General features: G+C 44.8%; 1 protein-coding gene across 1 annotated transcript; it reads right to left on the bottom strand.

The window, feature by feature from the left end:
* Positions 1-1,119: 1,119 nt before the first annotated feature.
* Positions 1,120-6,610, bottom strand: LOC139266858 (calcium homeostasis modulator protein 6-like). Its single transcript, XM_070884465.1, has 2 exons — positions 5,976-6,610; positions 1,120-4,039 (listed from the first exon to the last, which is right to left on the bottom strand). Exons 1-2 carry the CDS (start codon positions 6,525-6,527, stop codon positions 3,614-3,616), a joined length of 978 nt encoding a protein of 325 aa, XP_070740566.1. The 5' UTR covers positions 6,528-6,610; the 3' UTR covers positions 1,120-3,613.
* Positions 6,611-21,527: the final 14,917 nt, after the last annotated feature.

Genomic DNA, 21,527 nt, shown 5'->3' with positions numbered 1-21,527 from the left:
AGGGGGTGGGGGGGGGGGGGAGTCTTGTCATGAGAATTGTGTGAGGCTGGTGGTGCAGTTGATGGGAGATGGCTTTTGATGATGCATTCACTGACCTTGACAACTGGTCTGAGCTCATGAAGTTTTTTTGGAGCCAGGTGGTGGGGGTGACACTGCTGGCAATGATGGCCTTGGTGATGTGGTCCCATATTGCTTTTTTCTGGAGGGCCTCCTGGCCCCTGTGGGTAGAGGACCTCTCTTGCAGTGTTGACCCCCTGCACAAAGCTGGAGTGTGCGTGTGAGCCATGGGTGCCCCTTCCCTGGCTTGCTGAGTCTTTTGTCTTAGTGCTGAAGCACTTTTACCATTTTTTTTTAGATGCGGATGGCAATTCAGCTTTGAGCTGAAGACACCATTTGGGAATTCTTTTTAATATTAATTCTTTTCATAAGGCAGTTGAGCTCTTGGGGCTAAAAACTGCCTATTTTTATTTTGATTTTTATTTTATTTTAGAAGGCAGATCCCCTTTAAGGGACCACACTGCTTTCTAAAATGACAGCCTTGCTTTAAGAGAAGGCTGTTCTTGCTGCAATTATGCTGTGGCCATGGGCCTCCTGCTAGGACTACTGCCAGGAGAACTGGCCTTGCACAGTAAGCTTATTGCTGCGCTAATGTTAAGTACCAAGCAGCACCAATTTACCGGTGTGTCAGATTATAAATTTCGGCAGACTTTAACTGCGACCGTGGTGCGGTTTCCAGCAATCTCGAATTTCTAGACCTCTTTTTGAGTGCTGACTCACTTGCTAATCGTTTCCAGCTTTTTCCATTTTTATAGAAGGAAAATCCCCTCATTTTTCTTGCATTCCTCAGTGCCTTAGCATCATGGCTTGATTAGATCCCTTCCTCAAAGACATGGTCAAAAAAGGAATAGAGACTGAAGTGTACCAATTCATGTCTTGCTATTTCACAGGACGATATACTGGAGGACAAATAGGCTGTCCACCAAATGTAACTTCACAGCATTTGCAATAAATAGCCATAGCTCAAACAATTCTTTAAATATTTTTTATTCAGCTTAAAATATTAAACAGAGCAGATATTATCAATAAATTTCAAAAAAAATAGCTTATGGCGTGTGTCAAATTAAGTGAAACATATGCCTCTATCTTTCAATATAATTCTTGTAACTTTATAAATGAACATGCAGCAGTTAAGCTGGCTGGCAATTAGATACAGATAACCTTTGGAACACATATTCTATAACATTCAGCCAGCCAGTATTAATTATTTCAATAAATGTATACTAGGTTTACCTTCTTTATTCATTGATGACATATTAACAAATCAAATAGATTTTTAGACAAACTATAATTTTATTTTTTGCATTTGCATTTTTATAATTTGTACCTTGTCATCTGATAGGATAATATATTACCACCTTGTGAAGTGTTGAGAAAAATAATTAATTCTTAATTAATATCACAACTTTAGGTTTAAATTAGCATTATGGCTGTGAATTTCCTCGGAGTTGGTCATGCTTTGCTGCTACGACGTCATCGGAAGTACACTTCCCTTGACGTTACAGGGGCAGAATGGAAACCGGTCTGAGGAAATTCCCAGTCAATGATATCAGCTTAAAGCCTTTATCTGACAAATTGAAATCTATTTTGCATTATAAATATATAGGCATATCTCTTTAAATATTCTCTCCCACATGGTTACTGATGTTCTCTCTGTAACACTGATTAATAAACTTTACTTCAACATAAAATGTAATTGAATTTAATTACAGGAGATAAAAGGTATTCAAAAAAGTTTGTGCAGTGAAAAGTGCTAACCAGATTTAGGTCGCATTTTATTTTCTGGATCTATCCTTTTCGAACATTTGGGCTTAGATATTTTTGGTCCTTATGTGGCTGCAAACTGAGTCTGTTACAATGGTCGTTTTGTATCCTGCCCCATTGGGGCAGTTAATTTCAAAACAAAATGTAAAGGAAGCCCAATTCAGGAACCTGCAATACCATTTTGAGTACTGTTCCTGAGCAATTTTCTCAAAGGGTAAATTCTATATAAGCAGTGCTCTGGCTGGTTTGGGTGTTGTCAGAAATCAAGAGTTGGAATTCAATATCTGGACAGAGGTGATAGTCTAATGACGGAAAGATCTTGCCAGTGTACCAGATGCAGCAAAATCATAAATGTATTGTTTAGAAACAAGTCTACAATTTTGCTACAACAAGCGCATTGAGGACATCTTTTTTTTTCTGTTTGGATGGAAATAGAGGCTTGCAATTATTTTACCTTTGTTATTGTGTCACTCTACATTTTGAGAACTACAGGCCTGTGATAACTTTGTCAGGGATTGGAACTGTGTGGAGTTTTTGTTTTTGTAAATGCCAATGGAAATTTTGCTTTCAAGCTTCATTGGACTAAGTGATTAACCTAACTAAGAATGTGGTGGCAAGACTGAACATGGCATTGTGCATGCCCACCTTGCCTATTTTGTTACAGGCAGTGGTGGCATCAAATACACTAGAGGTTAAATGAATCTCGAGTGGTAGCACAAAACAGGCAATGGCGAATTGGCAGCCCCTTTTACACTCTGTCCGATTTTCATTCCCATTGGTTTCAATCGGCTACTGCCCAAGAGAAATTTCCTCCCCACCCACTCTTTACCTGTGACCTCCCATGGGAGATTCAGAAAATATACACTGATGTGTCAGTTTTACACATCGGTTTAAGTGTGTTATTTTGGGGATATTATCTTAACAATCGCAATTTGGCAATGCATCAATTAGATTCAGGGCTTTCAACGTTTTTGTCTTTGCGGGCCACATACTGAGGAATTTTGGGGGATGTGTATATAAATTATAAATCTGTGTCCCTGTTCTGGTTTAGGATTTATCCACCGGTCTGGCAAAAGCTGTAAAGCCAGCCTGTTCCAAATCTCCAGGCCAATAAAATTCAAACACAATAAACCATCAAATAAGAAATATAAGTGCAAATAGGACTGAGTTGCGGGGTCTCGAGCAGCCCCATCTTCAACCCTCACTCCCATTGAGCTTAGCTGAAATGCTGTCGCTAGAGCACTGAAGATGAAGATCTGTTAGCAGAAGCGCAGCTTCTGTATATAGTGCTTTTTAAGCTTAGAAACAGTTCTGTAATTTCATTCAATTTTGGATTACAAAGAACCTGGTGACTAGCGGAAGGTAGGAAATTTACTCACGTAAAAAAAGTGCCAGTCAAACATTTTTTTCATAAGGATTTTTTTTCACAAGATTCTTTGAATCCATTACACTTCCGATTGTAACTATCCACCACAGACAGAAGAGACCTGCTCCTCTCAGGTAGGCCTCAGTGCAGACCCAGCCCCCAGCAGATGGCAAAACTGTTCCTTAACACAATGCGCTACTCACACTCTTAATAAAAGAGTTTATGTACAAATGTATAAAATATATAAAATGTAATAAAATAAAAAGACAATGAGAACCTTTAGTAAAAGTGGCATTACATGTCTAATACGAGGAAATCTTATACAAATACTGTCACACAATTTTGGTAAGAAAGCTTAACACTGCTCATTTCAGGCCCTGGGGCAAACCCTAGATTTGCTGCAGTTCCCCTTGCTTGAGCACATTCTCAAACATGGGTGTCAACTGAAATTTTGTTACCATCAACAAAGTCCAGTACAGCAGGCACCTCTATGTTGACAGTGGAAGACGATGCGTGAGTGTTGTTGGCCTTCCTTTCTGCATATTTGTGTATCGTGCTATAGTACTCTTCAGTCTTGCTGAAAGAGTACAGCATTGAAACCTCCTCCCATGCCACTCTGCTCGGGGTTTTGATCTCCTTCGGTCCTACAGATTCGAAGAAGCACTTCAGATTTCTTGCCGCCAGTTCTTTAGCATGCTCGGCCGATTTCTGCTCAAACAGTTCATTCTCCTTTTCCTTGTATGTTTTCCAGAACTGCAATTGGAGGAAGCTGACAGGCGAGCAGCAGCGTACAATGCAGGTACAGGCCAGGGCGAAAACCACGATGGCTGCTATCAGGCTCCATCCAATCACCTGCATGTAAGAAAATATAAGTATACTTCATATTCTCATTCTACATAATGCATTCAATCAACTACAGTTCCAGCATACAAGGTTACAGGTGGAATATGTACAGAGACTCTCCTCTATCAAACTCAACAATTGAATCTGCTGTTTGCAGTTAAAACAATTGACAAAATATAAACCATGGGGGCATTACGAGCACAAAGAGGAAAATTGAGTAGAGAGGATCACAAAGCCCTTACTGAACCTTTCAGTGTGGATGTGGAGCCATTGCTTTCTGCCTGTGGACAGATACTAAGAGACCAAGGTAAGATGTCTGATTGTAGACAGCCTGAAATTGTTTTCTATATTGCTGCTTAAAAAGTGGGTATTTTAAATCCCAACCTTGTTTATACTGTGCAATCAGTACACTTGTACAAACCGTGCAGTACAATGCATAAGGAATCTAGGTTTAAACTGCAATTCCGTACATGTTACAGCCCTTATTTGAAAAGAAAAGAGAAACATTCTTTAGCTTGGATTGGTACTTGTGGAGCCATTGTAATCCAGTACAGGTGTACATCAAATTAGCTCACATCTGGTAGTTCTTGCACATCCTGCTTAATATAAATCACCCAATACTTCACAAGTACAATCTTGTGCCAGTTCTTACAATTCCTAATTAAAAGCAAAGGAACAGGCAGGAAGAGCACGGCAGCACATCAGAAGCAGCCAACAGAGCTTGCCTTCCTATTTTGAAGAATTAAAGACACAACAGAGACTTGGAGATGAGGACAAATGATGACATGGTGCCAGTGAAAAGTCACAAGGTTTTAAAATTGGCGGCAATAGAAGGGTACAATTAGCAGCAGTGCACAAGCACAGCAAATAAAGGGACTTTTATTCTGGCCTGTTAAGGCCTTTTGTGCCAAGACTCCCATGACCTACTGGCACAAAATATAAATTCCAGATGGCTTATTGTCATAATTCGGTCTGTTTGTCTACTTTCACAATAAACCAGCGGTCTTGATCATTTAATGCAAGATATATTCTTCACTATTAATAAAATTAAAGTTGAATTACAGATGCAAATTGACCTATGCTAGACTTCTTTATTATGTTCAAAAAGTCTCAGCAACTGCAGATTTCCCACATTTTTTGAGTTCATTAATAATTTATGTGTGTTCTTACCTTAAGGAGTGCTTGGGAAGGGGAACTGATATCCCTTTTCCCTGGTGGCATAATGGGAACAGGGATAATGTATCCCATTTACCATGTGGTTTAAGTCGGCTATTGAGCGCACTCCATGAAAATGTATTGAAGTCTTTGTCAACCCCTGCCTGAATATCGATACTCAACCATGCACTGGTTCAGGATCATTTTTTAACCTCACACCAAACCTTTTTGGTTTGAAGTGAGCTAAAAACAACATGAACCCAAAGGCATTTCCCTAGTGCTAGCTATCACGATAATTTACATTGGAAGGTGGCAAGAATGGGCAAAACAGTGTATACATGAATTAAGGGTGTCCTACACTAAACATATTCAATCAGAAATAAGGAGCCTTCAATCAAGATTCATCCCAGGCCCAAAGTGGAGAATATGATAGAATGTGTCTTACATTACAATGTGATATTGGCACAGCCAGGAAGAACTGTTCTGTTAAGGCTACAAAACCCCTCTACTCCAGGGCAGGTTGAGGCATGTTGCCTTCTCGTACACGCCCCTTACATTGAATACTAGCCTTGAGAGCCTGATCACTTGGGCTTCTCATGCATTCCATGTGCGGTCAGATATATATAGTAAAAGTTAAAGGTGCTATATAAATACAAGTTGTTGTAGTAAATATAATAAATGCATAATTCTACTTTGCTTATTGTAAAAGTAACGTTTTTGCACGATGTGACATCAGTCTGCAGAAGAAAGTATAGTAAGAGTAACATATGTCACCAAAAGTATTGCTTACCTGGGAGTGTGCACGAAGGGTGAAGAGAATATCCTCTTGGGTGGACAGAGGCAATGATGTACGTCCACAAGGCAGTTTAAAAAGATTTGGAAAGCAGTCCTTGGATTTGTTAGTGCAAGTTGTCTTTAAGAAGTACTCATAATAGCCACTCATACCACATTCATAGAAAGTGCCATTCAGCAAAGCAACAGAAATCCATGTTATGGGTGCTACTAAAGCTCCCACTGTGATCTGCACAAAAATCTTTATGCCACGACAGAGGATTCTTTTAGAGTACAGCTTTGCTTGATTGATGCAACAGCCAGTACATAGCTTCCAGGTTCTGTTGCTTATGAAGTAGCCCAGTAAAAATAACACCAGGGCTGGGACGAGAAGAAAAACCATGCTGTAGGCAAAATTCCCTGAATTACAGGGGCAACTGAACACAACAACAGAGAACAACTGTTCTCCCCCGGCTGTTGCTAAGGCCAGAAAGCCGTATCCCAGGGTGGCATGCTGCTTCAAAAATAAATTCAGCACCGTCTTAAATTTCTCCATCTTTGCCGTATGCATGCTTGGACCTAATGACTGTTGATGCAACTTCCTTTCAGACGTCCTGAGAGCGCTCCATAAATAATTTATATCAAGTGTTCACTGGCGATGACCATTTATAGAAAAAGGGTTGAGAAATGAAACTAAATCTAATTAAAAAGGAAAGTACTCCAGAGCGCATTGTGCCTGCCAAAAGTGCCCTTTGATAATTGGCTCCAGACCGAACGCTGTATAAGTACCAGAATATATTGTAGCTCTGAGCTCAGCAGCTGTTGGTATTCCCGACACAGAGTGGTAATCTCCACATACCTTTATTCATCTTTCTGAGCTGTTTATAGCATTACCAGGCTTTTCACAGAATCATTCGTGAATGAAGCTATCTTTCAGATCAATTTTCTTAAAAATTAAATAGCTTTTGCTTGTGATCTTTCACATTATAAGGCATGTTGACCGTCACATGACCACCAAGATTATTTTTAATCAATATTTGTATCCATTACATAATTAAAGAGAAGCATCTGCTGCTGACAGATGAGAGAAATCAAAATTCTAGACATCCGTTCCCCCCACTTCCTGCCCTCAGATCACAGATACAACAATTCTACCATCTCTGTAAACGTACGTGTTGGTAATGTTGGAGGCCTCTAGGGGTATGTTCCCTGGAAAAGAACAAAATTGATTTTATATTAAAAATGATGCAATCTGGTTCATTGTAAGCACTTTTATATTTCACAATTAATAAATTTTTAATTTTAATAAAAGGAATGTGACATTTGGACCGACCAGACCATCACTTACCCAAAAATTACTTCAAAAGGCTCTCACCCACTAACCAACTCCCCAGTTCCAAAGGTACTCTACCCTTCCAGATCCAATTCACAGAGACACTACATTCGATTAAACACCTCATCTTTTCACAGAGACATTCTCTTCTCCAAACCTCCCAGTTCATACTGGTTCTCTTCCATCCACTCCAACCTAGTTCAGCTGGTACTCTTTCTCCACTCTGTCACCTTCAAGCGGGTACTCTTGCCCATCCTGAGAGATCATGCTCTCCCATTCTCCCAACTTGCCCTCCCCTCACATTCTCTACCCCATGCTTTTTGTCTCCTCTACTTGTCATGTTATTATAGTGCCTCCCATGGATTCCGCCCCCTTTCTTTGCCCATGCATTTTTCCCAATTCCATTTCCATGTATTCTGTTGCCCCCTCATTCTTGCTTAGAATTCTGCTGACTCCCTTCCCCTTATACATTTTCACCTTCCCTTCTCCTTGCCATGCAATATGCCCCATTCTCTTCCCTTGCATTCTCTCCCTCTCCACTCTCTTTCCATTCTGCCCCTGCCTCTCCATTTGCATTCTCTTGTCTTCCCCTCTCCTTGCAGCCTACCTGAGCCTGGTGCCTAATGAACTGGACAGGCCCTGTTGCTGCTTTTCACACCCGCTCAGACTGGAGAGCTCCTCCTGAGCAGTCAATGCAGCAGAACCGTTGCTTGAGCACCCCAATGGTCTGCTTGATGAGATTCCTTATGGCAACATGGCTCTCATTATTTGATTGCTGGCCACGAGAGGTGGGGTTGCGGAGGGAGTCATCAGCCAAGTGCAGAGTGGATAGCCTTTGTCTCCCAAGCAGCCACCTCAGGTTTGACGTGGTGGCTCAAAGATTACTGGCACATCGGACTGGGGTAGGATGAAAGCATCATGACTGCTGCCAGGATAGCAGTCATTCATCATCATGATGTGCTGGGTGTGGTTGCACACCAATTGCACGTTAAGTGAGTGGTAGCCTTTGCAGTTATGGAACATCTCAGGATTGGTATACGGCACCCACAAAGCCACACGTGTGCAGTTGATGGCGCCTTACACCATGGGGAAACCCGATATCCTGGCAAAGCCATATGCACGCTCCTCCTGCTTATCTCTGTTCAGAGAGAAGACAATGAAGTCCCTTCTCCTGGAGTACAGAGCCTCTGTGACTTCCCAGATGCAGCGATGGATGGTGAACTGGAGATGTTAGCTATGTCTCCTGCTCCAGACTGGAAGGATCCGGTGGTGAAAAAATTGAGGGCCACCGTGGCCGTGAGGGCCACTGGCAGCACCAGTTGCCCTGCTCTGAGACTGCAAGTTTGGTTGCAGGAAATGGCAGAGTTCTGTGACCACCTCCTTGTTGAAGCAGAGCCTCCAAATACACTGCTCCTGGCTTAAGTACAGGTGGAAAAGTGCTCTCGGAAGTCCTTAGGTGGGTAAGGCCTCCTGCTGAGAGCCCTCCTGCCCCTCCTTCTCCTCCTTCTCCCTCTCCGAACATCTTGTCCTCTTCTTTGCTGCCTCCGCTCCATCTCCCTGTCATACTCGAGTGCGAGGGGGCCTGCAAATAGAGCCCCCATGACTGGGAGCAAGTGGTGTAAGCAGAACCCCTTAAATAAGCTGTTTTCCACTTGCAGCAAAACTCATTGTCACCTCACCAACTTTAAATAACTGCAAAAAGCCCCAAATAGTTGCACAAACTTAAACAGAGCCAGTAGAAATAAAAAAGCAAGTCAGCTGCAAATTGTTGATGATCCCTTTAAATAGTGCTGGTGGGGAAGGGCCCCTCCTGCTGCTGAATACATGTTCAGCTGGTCAATATTTGGAGAGTGTTAAAAGGAGTGGTGACGTCCAAAATGGCAGGTCGTATGTCAAATCAGCGTTGCATACTCAATGACGTCACAATCTGCCTCATTTCCATATCTGCAATGAGCGCAAGCTGTGGCAGCATTGCCGACCTACCCAACATGGTGGTCGCCACGGGACCCGCCGGAAGTGGGTGGAAGTGAGACGGCTGCCATTTTCTCATCCAAACCGGCCTTACAGGCTGGCGCAAACAGGCCCAATTTCATGGCTGAAGTTTTTTCACGTGCAGAATTCTTTTCCATTTCACTTAATTTAGATGAAATCCCACCTGTTCATATACAAAGCTGTCACATTGGGTAAATATTAAGAGTGAGATTTATTAGCAACAATAGGGATGCTGATTGGAAATCTATTTAAACATCTAGGGGTAGAATTTCCAGAGAATTTATTAGAAATGCACCAAGGAACTGCTGTAGCTAAGTGAGCTAGGAATACTGAAGGTGCTTTCCTGCCTGAAACTGTTACTATCGCTCCGATTTTAACTACTCTGATTTGTTTCCGGCAGGCGGGGAGGCTGTTAAAATGGAGTGAGAGACTTTTACACCCCAATCTGGCCAACTGCAATTTTAAATTGAGGGTAGCTTGGATATCCGCCCCAAGCTGGGGGGTGGGGTCCTCTTTAGATATACAAATTGAACTCTGATGATATCATCAGGGCCTGAGCTGCTATTTTAACTGGAGACCTGAGCAGGGCAGAAGTGGTGGCTTCCCGGCCAGGCCATACCTGCAGCAGTTGAATCACCTGACTGTTGGAGCCACTTTGAGACCCGGGCCTCATTAACATGCCGCTGGTAATTGTGGGAACCAAGCAGGCCAGTTGTGGGGCGACGGGATATCGGCCACCTCTCACGCTGAGCCGGCTGGCAAGTCAGGTCTGGGAGGGGGAGGCAATCTCTCAGGCTCAAACCGGCCAGCAGCTGGCCAGTTTGGGGCCCACCAAACAAAATTAAAAGGTTCCTGGGCCACTTCTTGAGTGGGCTCTAACAGTCCCTTTAAGGACCACTGCTTAGACCGCTCAATGCCTGGTCCAAAAGGGCAGAGAGTACATGGGGAATTATAACTGGCATAGGATCACATTTGCATACTTAAGTGATCTCCCACCTGTTTCAGGTGAGTGAGGTGATTGCCCATTTACTAACCCGCCTGACAAATGCATCAGACGGGCCTTATGCATCAAAGGGATGGCCAAGGTACTCTTCTCCCCGGCTGCCTGGTATCAAACAAGAAGCGAGACGCTGGCAGTTGAAAATCACCCTCAGTAAAGTCAACATTAAGAGCTCTTCACAAACACACTCTATGCAAAAATATTCATAAGATTCTGACATAAGGCATACTGCTCCTTTACCACTTTGCATTTTTCAAACACAACATCATTGTAACTTTAAAAAGTTGAGAGATAGCAGGGTAGAAATTCACCTCCGCCCAAAACGGGGTACACCTATTGCTTTTTGCTGGTCATTACCGCCGCATTGGTTGCAGCAGCCATTGGGGCGAAATTCAGCATTTGTGCTGAAAAAATGGAGTAAGTGGTATTGGTTGGCGGGAATCGGAAGTTTGCAGCGTTGTGGGTGGGGAGTGGCGCTTGGACCCCAAAATTCACCTACTGCTGATTTTCTGCTAATGAGCTAGCTGCTCCCTGGTCGCCTTAAAGGGCAAAGTTTTCAGCTAGGCCCTGAGCAGGGAAGCCATTTGAGTGGAGGCCATGGCTAATGCAGCAGTAGCAAGGAGGGCCAGTAGATTTTCCGACGCTGAACTGGATACTCTTGTGGAGGCTGTGGAGGGAAGGAGGCGCGTCCTGTACCCCGATACCCTGAGGTTCAGCGCACACCGTTATTATGGAGTAAATCGGATAGTATGTTCCGGAGTCCGCACATGACCGGTTAAATGTGGAAATCCGAATGTTTCTCTCTGATTTGCCCTGCTCCACCACAGGCTTCGCAACGCCAGTACCTCACCGAGAGACTCGGCATGAAAACACTTGAAGGGTATGATGTTGGTGCACTTGCCCACTAGGTACCCACTAAGCAGGCCAGAAAAAGTTACAGCTTGCTCATTCAGGTATAAGTGGATTTTTAACACCGTGATAAGTCTTAATTACTGCCAAACAACCTCCCTGACCCTGAAAAAGTCATTTTACAATTGTGGAGATTCATTCCTTCAAAATGTAATTATTGATGGAGATTTTAAAAAGTTAAATATTTTTGTTTTTAACTTTTTCTTTGTCTCTTTTATCTCTCTCTTGATCTCATCTTTCTTTTCCTCTTTATTTCACTTTCTTTATACGATATTACGTTGAATTAAATATTCAAATTTATACTTCCTGGTTTGGACTTTGCGGGTGGGGGGGGGGGGTTTAACCCACAAAAACGGGTGAGTTTGGTTTGGGTGGGATGTGAAAATTTAAAAAATCTCAAACCAGATCGGAACCCTCCCACTTCCAGTTTTAATGGAGATGGGTCGGGGGCGGGGATTGGGCCAGAAGGCAGGTTGGTCATTTAAATATTATTCGAAGAGCCGAATGGCCTACTCCTGCACCTATTTTCTATGTTTCTATGTTTCGAGAAGGTTGTGTGCCTCTGATTTTATCTGTCTGCCAGGTTTAATCCTGGCTGGCTGGGTTTCGAGGCCGCTCCCCCACCAGCTCCCCCCACACCCCCCCTCACCAAGATTGTTGACCTCCCATCCAGGATCTCCGACCTCCCCATCAGCATCAAATCCCAACCCAAGATCATTACCCCCCAGCGCCACTATCCCCCATTATCACTAGTCCAGCTGTAGGCTTCCTACCTGCTCCTGGGCTGCCACCTCCTCCGGAATGTTCCTTACCCAACAGGGAGCCAAGCCTGTCAATGAGATCCTGCTGGGAAAAAAACTCCACAGTGGTGGGGAAACTTGAAATTCCAGCTTTCCTGACTGCATCTCCTCCCCACTGTCTCGCAAAATAAGTCCCAGTCAAGATTGGGGGCTACATGTCTCAGTGAAGAATCTTCAATCTGATTGGTTGAAGAAACATGTTGTAACTTCCCCTCCACACACCCCACAGATCCACTGTAGAGGGCGCCTCACAAAACAATTTCGAGTAACCGTAAGTTGCCGCTCAAAAGCCCACGAAAAGTCTGTGGGCAGCTGTAAGCCTGATGAATGGCGAGATAAATTGTTAAAGATGGGAAACCAGCTGCGGGCCAAGTTTCTCAGGGCTCAGTAGAAGGGAGGTGAGAGCGGCCAGATCCAGCAGGGAAGTGCTTTTCCAGCGCTGCTTGTGGGCCAGGAGGAGCAGGAGTGCTTCCCCCCAGCCCCACATGAAAGCCTCCCCACACTGGGCCGACCAACACCCCCCCCCACCCCCCTCCCCACCTCGATCAACTGATTCCCCCGAAGATCTCTGTCTCTCCCCACCCCCTCCTGTGACCTCCCACCCTCCAGCCCCCAACAGTCCTGCTCACCACTCTGCTGTGCTCTGAGCACCCCCACCTCCTTGACCCCCGAACTTCCCGGTTGCCTGGGATCATCCAGTCATTGACCAAGTAAAATGTTTTTTGCGTTTGGAAGAAATTAAATTTGTCCTATTTTTGTATTAAACATGGAAACAGTCTGCAACAAGAATTTTTCATTCTGTTGTGAGGTAATTTTTTGAACAATAGGGGGAGAATTTGGGGCGTTAACATTTGAAATCAGAAAAAATTAGCGCCTTCTCTAAATTCGGTGTTAGCGCTCCAGGATGGCAGTTGAGCATTAAATCAAGTGCTACCACTTCTGTTGGAGTGCTAAATCACGCAGGCAGGGCAGTAGTGGTGCAGCACTGCACAATGTCCCATGCAGTGCTGCCGAGATCCGAGGCTCCTTCCCTCCCGTAAAGGGAAGGGTCATCGCTGCAGGCTCTGCATTGGGACGAGTTAGCTCATCCCTGACAGCAGCTGCGATCCAACCTGATCAGCCCCAAGCACTCCAGCAGAGTGCCGGGCTGATCGATCGCAGCCGAAGAAAAATCTAAAAAATTGACATTATGCATTCGGAAAAACATTTTCTTCCCTGCACCAACATCCCCTTTAAGTTGTGCCACCCAAACTCCCGAATAGCGTCTCCTGCAGTTATCGGTGTTGTGGCCTGGCGATGCTGCAGGGGGCTCAACCAAAGCTTGGATCCGGGGTGATGCGCAGGACAATGTCATGATCTCGGGGCGCAGGAGATCGTGGCGCAAACTGTTACCGCCGCCGCAAACCTCTCGGCTAATTTAGTGGAAGTCGTTTCTTTCACCGCGCCTGGTCAGTAAGTCATTAGCGACCCCCGCCGGAGCCGATAACGGGATGTGCAAAGGAGGGGATTTTCTAAGGCTTCGGGCCCATTTCACAAATGCATGCTCCTGTTGGAGAGCCCTAGCTGCCAGGAGCGCATATCAGGAAATACTGTATGTGCTGGTTAAGGGGCTGATTGCTACTTAAAATCCCTGCTAGGGCTCTTTAAAGAGGCTACACAGCATTTTGGTGGCTAGCACTTGTCCTAAAGCCCACTTCGATCAATAACCAGCTGTATGGGAGTAAAAACGGTGTTGATGTTGATTTCTAATGCTACTTAAAGGGATACTCACTACTTAGAGATACTCACCATTTCATATTCACTTGCTGCTGGAGCTGTGAAGAGGACATCTGAAACACATCGGGAGACTTTCTGGGATATTTTATCAAGACTTCACCAACACTCGAGCAACATTTATTCTGTAAATTTTCTGAGGACTTCACCTAGAAAGAATAAGTGCTGTGCTACCTCACCTTATAGGAGCCACCAGGAGAAATGAAGTGTTTGGTCATCGGCATCTTGCGAGAGGTCTCTCTTGGTCTGGACGAGGAATGGGAGGAGGATGTGAGGCCATGCAGAGCAGCACCAGCTGCTACAGGAGAGGGGGAAAGGAGGGCGAGGTGGCGTCCTTTCCCTCTGTGGGTACACGATATTCCTCCTCCCTTTCGCAGCCAGCCAGATTGAGAGGCTGACTGGCCTGTGGATAGGCCTGTGACACCAGGCTGCACGGAGGAAGGGATGCCTGGAAGAGGATCGGAGTCCTGATGGGGCTGGGTGGGGGGAAGGAGGGGGACAGGCCTGAGGGGGAAGCGGGGAGGCTTGTGAAGAATTCGGAGACCTGGGGCTGTGATTGGAGCCTCTTGAGGGGGTTCCCCAATTGCAGGGGATGGGTTAGGCAGGAACCCTGGATTCAGCGGACAAGTATAAAGACAGTAGTCATAGAATCATAGAAATTTACAGCACAGAAGGAGGCCATTTCAGCCCATCGTGTCCGCACCGGCCAACCAAGAGCTATCCAGCCTAATCTCACTTTCCAGCTCTTGGTCCGTAGCCCTGCAGGTTATTGCACTTTAAGTGCATATCCAAGTATCTTTTAAATGTGGTCACAGTTTCTGCCTCTACCATCCTTTCAGGCAATGAGTTCCAGACCCCCACCACCTACTGGGTGAAGACATTTCCCCTCATATCTCCTCTAAACCTCCCCCCCAATACTTTAAATCTATGCCCCTTGGTTGTTGACCCCTCTGCCAAGAGAAACAGGTCCCTCCTATCCACACTATCCAGGCTCCTCATAATTTTATACACCTCAGTCAGGCCTCCACTTAGTCTCCTCTGTTCCAAAGAAAACAGACCCAGCATCTCCAATCTTTCCTCATAGCCAAAATTCTCTAATCCAGGCAACATTCTTGTAAATCTCCTCTGCACCTTTTCAGTGCGATCGCACCTTTCCTGTAATGTGGTGACCAGAACTGCACACAGTACTCCACCAATGGCCTAATCAGTGTTTTATACAGTTCAAGCATAACCTCCTTCCAAATTCCATATGCCTTCTTAATCACCTTATCTACCTGGCCTGCTACCTTCATGGATCTATGGACCTGCATTCCAAGGTATCTTTATTCCTCTACACTTTTCAGTGTCGTACCATTTAATGTGTTAGACCTCCCCAAATGCATTACCTCACACTTATCCGGATTGAATTCCATTCGCCACTGTTCTGTCCACCTGGCCAATATATTGATATCTTGCTGCAGTCTGCAGCTTTCTTCTTCATTATCAACCACACAGCCTATTTTAGTGTCATCTGCAAACTTCTTAATCATACCTCCAACATTTAAATACAAGTAATTGATATATACCACAAAAAGCAAGGGACCCAGCACTGGGCCCTGCAGAACCCCACTTGATATAGCCTTCTAGTCACAAAAACACTCATCAACCATTACCCTTTGCATCCTGCCTCCGAGCCAATTGTGGATCCAACTTGCCACTTTGCCCTCGATGCCATGTGGGACCTTATCAAAAGCGTTGCTAAAATCCATATACACTACATCATAGGTACTGCCCTCATCGACCCTCCTAGTTACCTCCTCAAAAAATGCAATCAGGTTAGTCAGACACAACCTTCCCTTGACAAATCCGTGCTGACTGTCCTTGATTAATCCATGTCTTTCCAATGAAGATTTATCCTGTCCCTCAGGATTTTTTCCAATAATTTTCCCACCACCGAAATTAGGTTGACTGGCCTGTAACTACTTGGTCTATCCCTTTCTCCTTTTTTAAACAAAGTTACAACATTCGCAGTCCTCCAGTCTTCTGGCACCGCACCTGTAGCCAGAGAGGATTGGAAAATGATGGTCAGAGCCTCTGCTACTTCCTCTTTTGCTTCTCTTAACAGCCTGGGATACATTTCATCCGGGTCTGGGGATTTATCCACTTTTAAAGCTGCTAAGCCTCAAATTCTTCCTCACTTTCCTTTAGCTGGCGGGTTTCACAAGGTGTGCAAAACCCGACCAGCTAAAGCTAAATACAAAATGAAGGTTAAAGAGGCTTCCAGCTTCATTATAATATTTAAATAGACGACCTGCCTCCTGGCTGTGGATTGGCTGCCCGACCCCTGTCCCACCTACGTTAAAACCGGAAGTGGGCGAGTTGAAGGCAAGTTCAGGTCGGGATTCCAATTTTTAACACTTTCATTATTCGCACGTCCCCAACCCACCCATTTTTTAAGTTAAAATTCCACCCTTCGATGGAAGAGGTTGTGAGGAGCCCACATATACTGCTCCATGAAAATTGCATCTAATCAGCACGAGTGCTAAACCTGCAGGTTTCTGGTTTAGCACCTCCAGGCAAATCCAGGTTATGGTAATCAGCAATTAAGACCAAAATTGTGTGCTAAATCCAGACTTTCAAACAGGTGTGTCTTATTAGCACAGCACCCATTTAACGCCTATTTTCAACCTTTGACCAAAATAACTCCCGATATATTTCAACAATTTCTGTAACTGCCCATACATCCAGAGTTCTCCCTAGCTCCAGAATTTTCTCCCCGAGCCCAGCCACTCCCAAATTCTACCAAGTCAAGGCTTTAATTCTATCACATGCTCCTACATGTGTCAGTGGCAGTATTCTTGCCTCTGTGTCAGATGGTCATGAGTTCAAGGCCCACTCCAGAGTTTTGAACACATAATCTGGGCTGACCTTCAGTGCTGGGGGACAGGCTGCACAGTTAAGAGTTGCCATCTTTTGGTAGAGACCGAGACCCGATCTGCCCTCTTAGGTGGATATAAAAGATCCCATTTAAAGAATAGGGGAGTTCTCCCAGTGCCCTGGTCAATATTTACCCCTCAATCAACATTTATCTCATTTAATATTTATCTTGTAGTTTTTTTACAAATTTGCTGCTGCATTTTCTTTATTACAACAATGACTACACTTCAAAAGACGCCCTGAGGGTGTGAAAGGTGCTGTATTGATGCAAGTTCTTTGCTTTTCAGACTCCATCTCCTTGTTTACAGTAGGTCCGGCACTTACCCATCAGGCTGTGACCTGCTCTATCTGACCCTTCACCTGCTTCATTCCCAGTGCTCTCCTTCCTGCTACATCTCATGGCTTGATCCCCAATTCCACCTTCTCCCTCTATCGCCCATGACCTTAATCCTACATTCAGTCTGGTATATATTGCTTCCCTTTTTCTGTGTAACTTAGAAAAAAGATAGGGAAGCAAAAAAATAAAAAAAAGCATTATTAATTAAAAACATGAATACAACCATTGAATTTTTTTTTTATTGAGAGTGGTGTTCAGTCAGAGTCTGTCTGGACTGAATTAAGAAATAAAAAGAGATCTGTTACCATACACTGAGAGTTTAAATTATAAGCTACCGAACAGTGGGAATAAAATTGAGGATGAGGCTTATAGGCATTAGAGAGGCTTGAAAAATAACAAGAGTTTTAATAATGGGGGACTCTTAACTATCCTAAGGCAGACTGGAATATGAAAGAAATCTGTGGTCAAAATGTGGAGCAGTTTCTAAAATGTCAGTTCCTTAATTAGAAAGTTACATGTTTAACAAGAAATGACGTAGTACTAGATTTGGCTCTAGATAAAGTGAGGCATTGCAAGATAGAAAGTATGGGAAATAAACCAGGGCAGATTAAGGCACAGGCCTATGGGCTCCAAACAATCACTGGATCAAAATATTATAGCATTTAAAAATACTGTCAGGAGGTGGGGTTGGGGATGGGGGGGCCTGGTTGCAAGGGGTAGGGGTTGCGCAATTGATGTGGAAGAGCCAGAATGTTCTTGCTGCCTCGGGACCCAAGAATTCTAAACACTGCTCTGATACTGGCCATACTGATGTAGGCAGGTGAGAACCAGTTTTGGCCCCAGTATCTCAAAGAATACATTACCTCTTCAGTACTGCACTGACCTGCCAGGCTGGATTATGTGCTCAAACTCTGGAGTCAAGCTTGAATCCATAACCTTCCAACTCAGAAATAAGAGGGCTGCCACTGAACCAAGACTGTTCAACTGGAAATGAGTTAATTTCCGTGGCATAGACGAGGCCCAAGCTCAGATTCATTGGTTGGAAAAGTGGCAGCGACAACAGCAGGCCAACAGTGGGAGAATTTCAAATACTAGATGAATAAAGTACAGGTTAAATATATACTCAGAAGAAATGAAAGTCTGAGGTTCTATGGATAAGGAAGGACAAATTGACAAAGGGAGAAAAACTAGGTTTAGACAGAGGCATATAATGAATATGAGTGTATAATATAGAAGAATCTACACAAAATATAAAAAATATAGAAGGGAAGCAAAAAGGGAGATTAGGAAAGATAAAAGTATGAGTAAACCTAGTAGTCAACATAATGGAAAACAACAATAAGCACAAAAGAAATAAAAGGGCAGCTAAAGGGGTCGAACCATTTGGAGGCAGAGCGTGAGAGTGAGTGAATGTTGGAGATACTTATAATTACTTCACATCAGATTTTCCAGAGGAAGGTGGAAGTGTGGTTGCAGGAGCACTTAAGGAGGATGTGGAAAAGCTACTACTGAATATAAATATTCAGAAAGAACTACTTTATCACAAAAGTTAATGGGGATACAATTGAAAAGTGACCAGGCCTAGGTGGAATACATCCTAGAATATAAAAAGGGTCTGGCAGAGGAGATAGCTGAGGAACTAACCATACTTTTCAAAAATCTTTGGAAATTGGAATGTTACACTTCAAGAAGGGTAAAAGAGACACATCAGAAAACTATCGCCCGCATTGTCTTATCTCAATTGTAAGTAAAGCTCCAAGGTGTAGTTTTACAAGTTCACATTGCCGGTGGAGAGCCTTATCTATCAGCAGCACATGTCAGAAATTCAGACGAACTGCCCATGTTTTTCCAACTATTAACTCGAAGGGTTGGAAATGATGGGCAGTATGTGCTTGAATCTCCAACATGTACTTTAGGTGGGCGAGTCTCCTCACTGGGAATGTGGACTCCAAATTACTCATCTAAAGAAAGAAAGACTTGCATTTATATTCTCTTCTTCGTAGGCAGTTCCTTGGAGTCGAGGATGACTTATGTCCACACTAAAAATGAGTTTTCAGGTGACTGAAGAGTCCAATGCGGGACCTACAGTCTCTGTCACAGGTGGGGCAGACGGTGGTTGGAGGAACGGGAGGGTGAGGTGCCTGGGTTGCCGTGTGCTCCTTCCGCTGTCGCCACTTGACTTCAGCTTGCTCTCGGTGAACAGACGCGAGGTGTTCAGCGTCTTCCCGGATGCTTTTCCTCCACTTTGGTTGGTCTTGGGCCAGGGATTCCCAGGTGTCGATGGGGATGTTGCACTTCTTCAAGGAGGCTTTCAGGGTGTCCTTGAAGCGTTTCCTCTGCTCATTTGCGGCTCGATTGCAGTGTAGGAGCTCTGAGTAGAGCGTTTGTTTTGGGAGTCTCGTGTCAGGGATGCGGATGATATGGCCTGTCCAGTGGAGCTGATCCGAGTATGGTCAATGCTTCGATGCTGAGGATGTTGGCCTGAGCGAGAACACAGACGTTGGTGCGCCTATCCTGCCACTGGATGTGCAGGATCTTGCAGAGGCAATGTTGGTGGTACTTCTCCAGGATTTTGAGGTGCCTGCTGTACATAGTCCATTTCTCTGAGCCATATAGGAGGGCGGGTATCACTACTACCCTGTAGACCATGAGCTTGGTGCCATGTTTGAGGTCCTGGTCTTCAAACACTCTCTTCCGAAGGCTACCGAAGGCTGCACTGGCACACTGAAGGCAGTGTTGGACCTCGTCGTCGATGTCTGCCCTTGTTGACAGTAGGCTCCCAAGGTATGGAAAATGGTCCACGTTGTCCAAGGCCTCGTCATGGATTTTGATAACTGGGGTCAGTGCTGTGTGGCGGGGGCAGGTCGGTAGAGGACCTTCGTCTTTCAGATGTTTAGTGTAAGGCCCATGCTCTCGTATGCCTCAGTGAAGGTGTTGACAATGGCTTGGAGTTTGGCCTCCGAGTGTGCGAAGACGCAAGCGTCGTCTGTGTACTGTAATTCGATGATGGAGAATGGGATGACCTTTGTTCTGGCCTGGAGGCGGCGGAGGTTGAAACAGATTCCCGTTTGTCCTGTATTTTAGCTCCACTCCAGCAGGTAGCTTGCTGAGGGTGAGATGGAGCATTGCAACAAGGAAGATTGAGAAGAGCATTGGTGCGATGCCACAGCCTTGTTTGACCCCGGTTCGAATGTGGAATGGATCTGTGGTGGATTTGTTGGTCAGGATCACAGCTTGCATGTCATCGTGGAGCAGGCAGAGGATGGTGGCAAACTTTTAAGGGCAGCTGAATCTGAGGAGGATGCTCCATAATCTCTCATGGTTGACAGTGTTGAAGGCTTTTGTGAGGTCAAAGAAGGCCATATACAGAGGTTGCTGCAGTTCCCTGCATTTCTCGTGTATCTGCTGGATCATGTCCATTGTGTCCCTTAGTGGGCGGAATCCACATTGCGACTTTGGGAGGAGCTCTTCAGCCACAGGGAGAAGGCAATTGAGGAGAATTCTTACAATGATTTTCACGGTGGTCGACAGCAGGGAGATTACCGCAGTTGGACTTGACACCTTTCTTGAAGATGGTCATGATTACAGCATCTCTGAGATCTCCCGGCATGATCTCCTTCCAGATAAGAGATAAGAGAGATGAGATCATGGATCGCGCCAGTCGTGTTTCTCCGCCATGTTTTAGTGCTTCGGCGGGAATTCCATCTGCTCCTGATGACTTGTTGTTCTTTAGTTGTCAGATGGCCTTTTCAACCTCGTGCTGGACTGGGATTGTGCTGAGATGGTAGTGGGTGGCATGCTGTGGATGGAGTTGAGGACAATCTCATCGAAGATAGAGTCTCAGTTAAGGAGATCCTCAAAGTGCTCCTTCCAGCGGGCACTGACTGCCTCTCTATCCTTGATGAGCATCTCTCCGTTCTTGGCCAGCAGTGGGGTAAGGCCTTGGATGCTTGGGCTGTAGGTCGTCATGACTGCGCTGAAGAATCCTCGCACGTCGTGATTGTCGGCTAGCTGGTGGATTTCTTAAGCTTTTTCCACCTACCACCTGACCCAGAGATGCAGAATGTCCACAGTGCCTGGTCTGGCCTCAAGGCTTCCATAATTAGCACCTGCGAAGAGACGCTCGGTCACTCGACCAGGAAACACCGACTGGTTCGACGAGAACGACCAGGAGATCCAGGAGCTAATATGCCGCAAGCGCAAGACATTCTTGGACTGGAAACAGCAACACAACTCGAGGGCAAGAAAGCAACTCTACAGACGTCTAAAGGCCGAGGTCCAGCAGAAAACCCGTGACCTAAAGAACAGATGCATTTATATAGTTCCTTTCACGACCACCAAAAGTCACAAAACGCTTTACGGCCAATTAAATTTTTTTTTAAGTGTAGTCACTGTTGTGACGTAAGAAAGTTCAAAGTAGGGGATGAAATTAGTGGACACTTTGGAAAGCATGAATTTGTAAAGGGCAGGTTGTGCCTGACAAATTTCTGTGAATTGTTTGAGCAATTCAC

This window comes from Pristiophorus japonicus, chromosome 7, assembly GCF_044704955.1.
Source record: "Pristiophorus japonicus isolate sPriJap1 chromosome 7, sPriJap1.hap1, whole genome shotgun sequence".
NCBI classification, from domain to species: Eukaryota; Metazoa; Chordata; class Chondrichthyes; family Pristiophoridae; genus Pristiophorus; species Pristiophorus japonicus.
Note: the sequence above shows the minus strand (reverse complement) of the source record. Positions and strands in the feature narration are given on the sequence as shown.

Bases quoted from the DNA above. Each gene is read 5' to 3' on its own strand.
- LOC139266858 (XM_070884465.1), bottom strand. From the start codon at position 6,527: ATGCATACGGCAAAGATGGAGAAATTTAAGACGGTGCTGAATTTATTT. The intron at 4,040-5,975 runs GTAAGCAATACT...TCTTACATGCAG, and splicing joins CCCTTCGTGCACACTCCCAG to GTGATTGGATGGAGCCTGAT.